The 11,164-nt window shown below is 39.7% G+C and overlaps 1 protein-coding gene across 3 annotated transcripts; it reads left to right on the top strand.

Annotated features, from left to right (window-relative positions):
• The first annotated feature begins 3,062 nt into the window (after window positions 1-3,062).
• Window positions 3,063-11,133, top strand: zbed4 (zinc finger, BED-type containing 4). 3 transcript variants are annotated; one of them, XM_050036133.1, is made up of 3 exons: window positions 3,063-3,205; window positions 6,308-6,542; window positions 6,735-11,133. In XM_050036133.1, the coding sequence occupies exons 2-3, from the start codon at window positions 6,501-6,503 to the stop codon at window positions 10,275-10,277; spliced, it is 3,585 nt and encodes a 1,194-aa protein (XP_049892090.1). In that variant the 5' UTR covers window positions 3,063-3,205; window positions 6,308-6,500; the 3' UTR covers window positions 10,278-11,133. The 3 variants fall into 3 exon arrangements, with proteins under 3 accessions (XP_049892090.1, XP_049892088.1, XP_049892089.1); XM_050036131.1 differs by having other exon boundaries at window positions 6,308-11,133; XM_050036132.1 differs by lacking the exon at window positions 3,063-3,205 and adding an exon at window positions 3,216-3,333 and having other exon boundaries at window positions 6,308-11,133.
• Window positions 11,134-11,164: the final 31 nt, after the last annotated feature.

The following is an 11,164-nucleotide window of genomic DNA, read 5'->3' as shown; positions in this document are numbered from 1 at the left end:
TATTATAAACTTTTAATACTACTACTACTACTACTACTAATAATAATAATAATAATTATTATTATTATTATTATGCTTCAAGCGTGTAATTTCATGCTTTTTTAATATTTTTTTATGCAACAATTTATTTCTTTTCTGGATCAATTTATGGTGTATATATCTCTAATGTTCTGTTTCTTGCTAAGAATATGACTGTATATTAATAATAATAATAACAATTATTATTCTATATTTTTAGTGAACGTAACTATTATGCTTCAAGGGTGTAATTTCATGCTTTCTAGAAATTTTTTATGCACCAATTTATTTCTTTTCTGCATCAGTTTATGGTGTAAATGACTCTAATTTTGTCAAAAGAAAATTCCTGTGTGACTCCCGTGTTTACATGTTTGTTTGTTTATTTATTATTTATTTATTTTGGGTGGGCAAGTGGGGGAGTACACTGTTATAGGCTATAACATTTGTTACTTGTTAAAGTAACAAATCACAATAGACCAATTGGTCTTATCAGGTCAGTAATTCTGATCTTATGAGTGAAAAGTCAAAGTAATGCACCATTTCATGTAGCATAATGCTTTATTTACACAATGAAAATAAAAAAATTGTACATAAAAAGATGAAGAGATAAAAAATAATGGGCAAACATAAATTCAATTCAATGTAGGAGAACTTAATTTATCGGCGGCAGTAGCTCAGTCCATAGGGACTTGGGTTGGGAACCGGAGGGTCGCCTGTTCAAGTCCCCGTCCGGACCAAAATATGGAGCGTGGACTGGTAGCTGGAGAGGTGCCAGTTCACCTCCTGGGCACTGCCGAGGTGCTCCTGAGCAAGGCACCGAACCCCCCAACCGCTCTGAGCGCCTGTCATGGGCAGCCCACTCTGACATCTCTCCACTTAGTGCATGTATAGGTCCTGTTTGTGCATGTGTGTGTTCGGACCTGTGTGTAATTGACAAAAAAACAGAGTGAAAAAATTGAATTTCCCCTCTGGGATTAATAAAGTATATAAAATTAAATTAAATTAAATCCTGAAGGTAATTCTTGTGCCAAAGAATGCTTTAAATTACAGTAACACTAAGTATGATAAGCACAATTTAACGTTCACAACCAGTAACAACCAGACAACCAGTGGGTTCCCTGGGTCAGGGTCACAGGCCCAGTTTTAGAACAATAGAGTATTAAATATGTGGCAAAATATACAATATAAGAAGTGTTTTCAAGGAGCAAAAGCAAAACCAGCGCCTTATAGAGTAACAATAGGAGTAACATAAGTAGAGGAGTTACTAAAAATGAACTAAAACAGAATGCACCCGATAATCAATGTTATATTGAATTTGATATAACAATCAGAAATAGCATTGTGTTATATATAAACAACATTAAAATAAATTAATTGCTAATCAAACTCATTACATGAGGCTATAGTCTTCACAGATTTTGAGTTTGTTTTCATTTTCATCTTATACTTTTATCTATAAAGCAATATTGGATAAACTTCCTGCCTACTTCTGCACCCTTCTGTGTATCAGCTCTGGCAGTTTCCAGCTACGCTCCTCCAGGTGGATGCTTTTTAATGTACCCAGGTTTTAACAGATCTGGGGAAAACTGCTACTCTGCACCATAAACATGGAACAATCTCCAAATACATTTCAAATAAGAAACACTTATATCCATTGATGAATTTAAGGGCATCATAAAAAATGTGGTGATAGAGACATGTGCTTCTGTTTCTTGAGAGGCCACTATGTTTGAATAGTTGTTTTATTGTGGGTTTTTGTGTTGTATGTTGTATTTGCTGGATTTAAAATGTGTTCTTCTGATTGGCCTCGACCAGGTCTTTCTTGTAAAAGAGATTTTCAATCTCAGTGGGACTGTCTGGTTACGTAAGTAAGTAAATAAATACATAAATAAATGAATAAATAAATACAAATAAAGCAAATTAAATTTTGTTGTATCAAATGTGACAATCTCATTTTCTTAAAAAAATAAATAATAATAATAAAAATAAACAGGTCATACCCCCCAAAAAGGTCTGACTAAAGGTACATTCTCCAAATAAATAAATAAACTAATGAAGTGAATTAAATTTTGTTGTATCAAATGCGAGTATTTCATTCTCTGTGAACTACTACTACTACTACCACTACTACTACTACTACTACTACTATTGCTAATAATAATAATACTAGTAAGAAACAGGTGAACCCCCAGAAAGTCTGACTAAAGGTACAGTCTCCAAAAAGATGATTTGTCTTTCCTCTGTTGTGGCATATGGAACAAAAATAGTCAATATTTAGCTTAAAAATTAAGTAAATTCAATTGTGTTGTATCTAATGTGAGCATTTCATTTTATGTTAAAAAATAAATAAATAAAAAAATAAATAAATAATAATAATAATAATAATAATAAAAATAAATAGGTCATACCCCAAAAAAGTCTGACTAAAGGTACATTCTCCAAAAATAAATAAATTAATAAAATAAATAAAATAAAAATAATGAGGTAAATTAAATTTTGTTGTATATAATATGAGCCTTTTATTTTCTGTAACAAAAAATAAAATAAATTAAAATTAAAATAAAAAATGGTAATAATAATAATAATAATAAACATACCTCCCAAAAAGTCTGACTAAAGGCACATTCTCAAAAAATAAATAAATACATAAAATAATGAAGTAAATTAGATTTTGTTGTATCAAATGTGAGTATTTCATTTTCTGTCCAAATAAATAAATAAATAAATAAATAATAATAATTAATAATATTAATAATTATTATTAATTAATAATAATAATGACACCTATGTGAAACAAAAAAGAAAATTCTGGTTAATAATACCCATGTTTTTCCCCACACTATACCAATATAGAAAATATTCCAAACAAAAATAGAAGCAGATTTACCAATCGTGGCCCTCTGTATTGATTCTCTTATCCATGTATTATTAGTTTTTATAATAAAGAAACAAGGATGTGTGGGGACACATCCTCCCCGTCACCATGCTGAGGACCCTGCGCCCGGTGACATCATTAAAACATGTTCCTTCCGTCCAACGCTGTGTGGAGCTGCTCCGGCCGAACGTGAACTGCTAGCTAACCAGGAGACAAAAGCAACAAAGTGAACCCCCCCTCCGGATCAATCAAATGTGTCATATTTAACTGTTTAGGAGCCGAAACCCTGCGATCCCACCGTCACACTTCACAGTAAGTACAACGAGCACATGTACGTGTCCGAGGAGGCCTTAATGTGGTCGGGACGTCGTGGTGAGAGCTGGTCTGATTCGGATCCCGTGTGGTTCGTGTGTTGCCACGGCTGGGTTCTGCCTCGCCAGGTTAGCTAGTGTGTCCTGTGTGTGGCCTAGCTGGCAGCTAACCAGCTAGCAGTCGTGCTGTGGTCCGAAATGAACCCAAACTGGACATTGAAACGTTACTGGGATAGTTGTAGAAGTTGAATTGTCTCGAATATTTACGCTAAGAATCCATGTGACACAAGTGTTGAAGCCCGTGTGTTGTTTTTGTGTGTTTATTTGCTTTGCGGCTAACCCAGTTAGCACCAGGATAGCCACCGTGGTGTTTACTGATGATGTAGCGTAACTGCCAACAATGTCTAATTGTAACGTTAAATATTAATTGCTGTGAAGGTCGCACAGCTTTGGGGGGTTTTGTTAGCTGTTATTCAACGAGGGTAAAGCGAAAGCCGGTGTGTAGGTGACCGTTTACAACTTGTGTGTCATGTGAAGATGAAAGCTAGTGAGCGTTGGCTATTTTCTGCTGTCCTCTCGCATCTTCCTGACTAGCACTTAAGCCAAACCCGGAAAACTGCTCTCTTAGGAAATGGCTCCACGCTACTGTGTGCCTGTTTAAATGAAACACTGTTTTAATACTAAAGAATTAAGTTAGATATGGCGGCCACATTCATGCAGTTAGATTAAAATGAATGACTTTTTTTAATAGTTATTTGTTAGTATAAGCCAGTCTGCAGTTGGGTGTAATTGTGTGTTTAGGCTAATATTCCCAGAGCTAATGTGTCTTGTATGTACACATACTGTATATTGAGCAATGTTAACCCCCTTGTAGGGCTTGCCTGTGTTGTTTGCTTTTGTATTGTAAAGGTTAGGCTAGATGTTGTTGTTGAAAAGGAGTCTCCATATATTCCCTTACTTATTTTATCCTGTATGTACAAAAGGCTTGGTTGTAACTGCATTGGTTTGAAGTAACACAATACTTCCTGACATAAGGAAGATAATTGTACATAGACTTAACATTGAGTGCTAAGTGAGGCACGGGTCATTTGACCTGATCCAACAGCCGGTGGTGTACCTGCGATCAAGGTACAAAGAGATTTAACAAAATACACAACATAGTCGCCTAGCTACCAGTGTGTTTTGTACACCTAGTTAAAACTAATGTGGGCTAGTTCAACAGCCGTGTCATAAAGACTACTTTTATGACGATTACAATGTCTTTTTTTATATTCAACTCAGTGGTCATTGTGGAGGCTGTAGATTGTAGTGCTGTTATACTGTTTTGCATTAAATTTAGAGGTGTTTTTAATATTTAACCACTGCATTTGTATCAGTGAGGGTCGACAAATATTAACAAGACCTCGCTATCCTGTTGTTGTAAATGGATTACTACAGCGAGGTGGAACTAATGATCTGGCATCTGAATGTATGATTTTGGCACATTTCACTGTGTGTATTGATAAACGTTGTAACAAGGTGCCGATAATGCACTAATAGTCTAATAATTAGAGTGATATAAATATGCCAATATTGGCCTATCACAGATCTATAATAGTAGTAGGGCTGCAACTAATGATTATTTTCATTGTCGGCTAATCTGTCCATTATTTCTTCAATAAGTCGACTAATCATTTTATCCAAAAATGTGATAAAATGTTGGTCTGTCTCTCCCAATCCCCAAAATCATGTCATCTAATGTCTTGTTTTGTACTCACACCAAAGGATTTTAGTTCACCATCATGGGAGAGTGTTAATCTGCCAATATTTGAACGTAAGAAGCTGCAATAAGAGTATTTTGGGGCACTTTTACAGTACTTTTATATATTATTTTAATAGTCGATTAGTCGACTGATTGTTGCAGCCCTAAATGGTAGCGGTGAATATGTTGTCCGATACACACCGTTGTGAAAGAAAAAGCTGCTTTGGATAATTTATAATTATCAAATCCCCAATTAAATTTATTGTTTCAGTGAACTCATGTCATGTTTAACAGTTAACCTTATTGTTACACTGTAAAAATTCCTGCCTCCATTACATATCTTTGTCACGTGTTTGATTGCAAAAGAAAACGTGTTTTGCATATATTTAGATAATGTACACGTAATATAGGCCGACTTGTCAATATCGATGGTGACCCCAAAAACTCAGTAAAGGTCGGGCCTTACTAGTAAGATCTTAATGTTATGACAAAACATAGCAGACTGCCTCTACAAATATGAGTCACTACTGCAGGTTGCTTCTTTTTCAAACAGATGCTATTGCCTAAGACGTGCTAATCAGTGCGATCAGCTGCTGAACTGTTATGGTAGTTTACAGTGGTTCATTTTCAGTTGTGCATAGATCTACTGTTCATGAGGCAGTTAAACATAACGAAATGTTACAGTTACAGCATACAGATAAAATCTCAAAACTGAAAATTCTAAATTAACAGTATAAATTTTGTGATTATTTCTGTGGTAAGCATGACTGTTGCAGTACACAGGAAACAATTTGCATACCGTTTGAAGAGGAGGAAAGATAGGGTATTAAATATGTGATGATAAGTGAAGGCTGTTATTAGTCAGAAGGCTTACCCATTGAGCAACAGTTCCACGGAAGACGCTTGGAGAAGTGTTCCAGCTCTTGATGGATGGGTCTGATTTGCACATGTAAGCTGTGAGCCAGATCCTGGAGAAACCCACGAAGGTGGGGGACCTGAAAGCTGGGCTGAACATGCACATGTAAATGAGACTCTGTAGCCTCATAATGACTACTTAATACTCTGTTCAGGCGGTGCTTGACAACTTGTTAACATGGCCATGTTTGTTATTACCAAAATTAGAGTTGTCAATAAGGGCATTTTACGGAACATGATTTTAGAGCAGGAGTTGTCACTTTAAACGCATCTCACCATTTGTTGCTCGTATAAACAACCTGTTCAACCAGTTTGGAAAATAAGAAGGAAAGTAAAATGTCATGTACAGGACTTCTGTGTAATTGCAAAATACTCGTATCACCTGTTGTTTTGGAGTCTTGTTATTTCCAAAGAATACACTTTGATATATTCTCTCTGTGTCTCTAGGTTGTGTGCTGAGAGGTGGGACTACTTCAGTCATAAATGGGGAGGGACAAGCAGGCACCCTGTGTCCCAGAGAGCCACACACTCACCACAACACCTGCTTGAGAGTTGCAGAATTGATGACTACACCTAAAAAAGCTGATCACATTTGACAACGCAGACCTGACTATTCTACAGAAACCCTTGGGCTGCTGCCATGGATGGGGAGGAAGAGGTGTCTCACATGAGTGAGGATATGGTCAGTGAACCTAATGGCTCCATAGAAAGTAAAAAAAGAGAAGCGAAAGGGACCTGCCTGAAAATTGAGGGCCAGGATGGCTACGTGTTCAAATCTTACAGCATTAACCCTCACGATGATGCAAAGTCACCTGCTTGTTCCTCAATAACACTGGATAAAGACTCTCCCCCTTCTCTCCATTTATCTCCTCAGGACGACAAACAGTTGGAATCAGACAAAGCAAGTGAGGCTGATCCAGCTTCTCCCGCTCTTTCAAACAAATGCCTAAACACTGATACTGAGGGAAATGCGGAGAATGAAAACTACGAAAATGGGAATGAAGAAAGTGAACATATCAAAGAGGAGACTGTGGATGCAAATGGAATGGAGGATGAAACCCAGGATGATGAAAGGCTAACATTTGGTAGCTCAGTTGGCCCTTTTGTGACTAGAGATGTTGATGAGTACAGTAACATACTAAGTGGATACACAAGCACCCTTTATGATGTTGCCATGGACGCTGTCACTCAGAGCCTTCTGTCGTCTATGAGGAGTAACACCAACCCGAGGAAAAAATCTCCTGCATGGAATCATTTCTGCATATCACCACGAGACAGTACCAAAGCAATCTGTTTATACTGCATGAAAGAGTTCAGCCGGGGTAAGAATGAGAAAGACCTCAGTACAAGTTGCTTAATGAGGCACGTACGAAGGGCTCACCCCACTGTGCTTTTACAAGACGGAGCAGACGCGTCCTCGAATAATCTGGCTGGCTCCCTCGCCTCATCTTTGATACCTCCATCCCCAAACTCACCAAAAAACGGAGACTTGACAAATAACGTTATTTCTTCTGCCTCAAAGAACACTTCACCGTCCACCTCCTCAGCTGAGAATTCAGATCTGTCATCCAAAGAAGTGTTACCCAAAGTCGAACCAAAACTAGAACTGTATGCCAACGCTGACACAGTTAGCAGCACGCTCTCATCCTCACATTCCAATGACAACAACCTTGAAGACATGTCAGACGGTGGGCCCGAGCGCCTCCCTGGGACCCCAAAAGGCTCGAGTTCCCGCCGGAGATCAGCTGTATGGAAACACTTCTACCTGTCACCTGCTGACAATTCCAAAGCAGTATGTATCCATTGCATGAATGAATTCAGTCGGGGTAAAAATGGGAAGGATTTAGGGACAAGCTGTCTTATTCGTCACATGTGGAGGGCCCACAAAGAGGTTGTCATTGAGGAAAATGGACAGGGCAATCACATTCCCCCACCCTACACAAACCCGCCCTCTCTACTGCCCCGCACACAACTACAGGATCCACTGGAAGTTAAAAAAGAATCACCCCTTCTTCCATCCTCCCCAGAAACCATATCAGATGACTTACCCCAAAGCATGGAGGAAAGCATGGATATAAAAGATGAATCTGATGAGGTGATGCATCTGTCAGGGCCAGAATCCTCTCTAAATCTCTCCTTCAAAACTCAGGGGGAGGATACACCCCTAACTTCCTCACCATGCGACCTCTCTGAGGGCCCCAGCCTCAATCAGGATCACTCAGTTTTCCAGCAAAACAAGAGGATCATGAAACGGGTGAAATCTGAAGTGTGGCACCATTTCATAGTGTCGCCAGTTGACCAGTTAAAAGCACTGTGCCGTTACTGTCCATGCGTCATCAGTCGGGGGAAACGGGGTGACTTTGGTACAAGCTGTCTGATGAGGCATCTGATGAGACGCCACCCAGACGTCCTCAAAAACCAAAAAAGCACAGATGAGAAGGAATCCTCCCCTCATCCCTACACCAGTCTCACCGCAACGGACGCAGTTTCAACCAAAGAAACTGAGAGCCCTGCCAGTGAGAAAAAGCCACAAACACTGCCCGTTTTCAGTAAAAAGACGTCAAAACTGTGGAACCATTTCTCCATTTCACCCGCTGACCCCACAAAGGTGGTTTGTTTGCACTGTGGCCGCACAATTAGCAGAGGCAAAAAGACTACAAACCTTGGCACAAGCTGCCTCTTCAGGCACATGCAGAGATTTCACGGACATGTTCTTGAAAGTAACAATACTATCTCAGGTGATGTGCCGTCTGCTGAAATTCATGTTAAACAAGAGCTCATGGACACTTCTGTTTATGAAACGGAACAGAACCGTGAGAGGTTTGATGAACACCACCCGGTTGCCAAAAAAATCACCAAACTTATTGCAGAAATGCTCGCACTGGATCTTCAGCCATCAGCTATGGTGGAGAATGCTGGACTGAACAGACTACTAGAGTACCTCCAGCCTCAGTATTCTCTACCACCTTCTTCTTACTTTACCAGCACTGCCATACCGGATATGTACGAAAGGGTGAAGGACGTTGTGCTGACCCATCTGAAAGAGGCTGAAGGTGGTGTCGTCCACTTCACAACTAGTATTTGGGTCAGTAGCCAGACAAGGGAATACCTGACCCTAACTGCCCACTGGGCGACTTATGAGTCAAGTGTCAGACCCCAGGGTCAGGACTTTCACTGCTCCGCTCTCCTAAGTGTCTCACAAATAGACTGTGATCACGATATGCATGACATCCCAAAGCAGCTCGAGTATCTGTGGGATTCTTGGATCACCTCATCAGGGCTGAAAAAGGGGTTCACTGTAACTGATAACAACACCATCAGAAACACCTTGGAGGACCATGGCCATGTCACCATGCAGTGTTTCGGACACACTATAGACCTCATTGTTAGCGAAGCCATAAAGAGCCAGAGAATGGTTCAGAACCTTCTGAGTATTGCACGAAAGATCTGTGAACGTGTGCACCGCTCAGCAAAGGCCAAGGAGAAGCTGGCTGAGCTTCAGAGGGTCCACCAGCTGCCGGAGAACCAACTGATACAGGATGTTCCTTCCAAATGGAGGACCTCCTTTTTCATGCTGGAGAGGTTGGTGGAACAGAAGAAAGCCATCGATGAGATGTCGATCGAGTGCAATTTCAGGGAAATGATAAGCTGCGATCAGTGGGAGGTAATGCTGTCGGTCTGCAATGCACTGAAACCTTTCGAAGTTGCCTGCAGGGAGATGAGCAACCGCACTGCCACTCTGGGACAAGTGATACCACTCATTCACATTCTCAACAGAAAGATAGACCTGCTGTTTGACGAAACCGTGGGCATCGACAATATGCTCAAGTCACTAAAGGAAGCCATGGTGAGCAAAATGTCCACAACTCTGCACGACCAACGATACACCTGGGCAACCATGCTGGACCCACGGTACAAGACTTCGTTGTTCACAGAAGAAGAAGCCGAGAGATGTAAGCAAGATCTGATCGGGGAGCTGGATTTGTCCTCTTCTACCTCAGTTGCAGTTAAGCCTCCGCTGCCCAACGGCTGCAATGAGGCCCCCGTTTCCTCCAACACCTCCCACTCAAACAAGGACAACCTCTGGTCCCTGATGGCTGACATCCGACAAAAGATAAAACACGAGGAGAAGCCAAAGTCCTCAGAGCTGGCAGTGCTGGAGTACCTTGAGGAAGACATACTTGATCAAAGCTGTGACCCCCTCGACTATTGGAATCTGAAAAAGTTCCTGTGGCCCGATCTTGCCAAAGTAGCCGCCCGTTACGTGGGCTGCCCTCCCAGCATCGTCCCAGCAGAGACACTGTTCAGCACAGCTAGCGTCAACTGTGCCCTGAATCAGCCCAGGCCTTTACTGGAAAACATGGAGGGTCTGCTGTTCCTCAAGGTCAACCTCCCTTTGATTTACTTTCAGTACTGATTATTGTTGAGCATTAACTTGAAAACCCTTTATCAAGGACCAAGTTGCATAGCTGTGAAATGGGGGATTTCTGTCGGGCAAAATGTAAAATAACGATTTATACACTGATTGATTCTCACTGCAAAGGCCAGATTTGGAGGTTTTATTTTATTCTGTGTACTACTGTTAAACACTTTGGAGCTGTTGTGATGAAAAGTCTCAGTCAAAAGTGTATCAGGGAGGGAGGGTTTTTCTAGCTGTAGGGGTTGGTGATAACGTGTGTGCTTGTAAATCAATGTTTTTTTGTTTTCTGTGTCTACTCTCTCCTTGTGCCTTATCCAAAACTACTTCAGGTCAAAAATGCTGTAAATATTTTTTGTTAAATTGCGCAAATCATGTCAGGATGCTTTTTTTTTTTTTTTTTTTTTTTGATTATTATGTATTAAAGATAGATGCAGAGTTGTTTTCCGAATGAAAACATGGCCCAAAAATAAATGCTGTGACTGAAAGATGTTTTAAGTTAATGTTATTTAATTTTCATTGTGAATTTGTGGCTCATGGTACTGTCATTTAGAAATAGACCGTTTTTTGTTTTCTTTTCTTTTTTTACTTGCTGAAAAGTTTTTAATAAGATCATGTATAATATTGCTGTATTTTCAGAATAAGCAGTTTGTTTGGAATATACAATTTGTCTCTTAAGCACAATTTAAGTTTATGTCCAGGGGATTAAATTATGGGTTTATTATTGAGTAAAACAATGTACTGTACATTTTTATATTAAATGACTTCTGAACCTAATTTGATAAATGTTTTAGCATTGAGACTGGAACCATGCAAATTTTGTGGTCATTTTTAAATAAAGGTTTTCCTTATGCAATATCGCAGCGGCTTTTCTTCAGTTAGCGATT

The sequence above is a fragment of the Epinephelus moara genome, chromosome 23, assembly GCF_006386435.1.
Source record: "Epinephelus moara isolate mb chromosome 23, YSFRI_EMoa_1.0, whole genome shotgun sequence".
Taxonomy (NCBI): domain Eukaryota; kingdom Metazoa; phylum Chordata; class Actinopteri; order Perciformes; family Serranidae; genus Epinephelus; species Epinephelus moara.
This window is presented reverse-complemented; position numbering and strand designations above follow the sequence as displayed.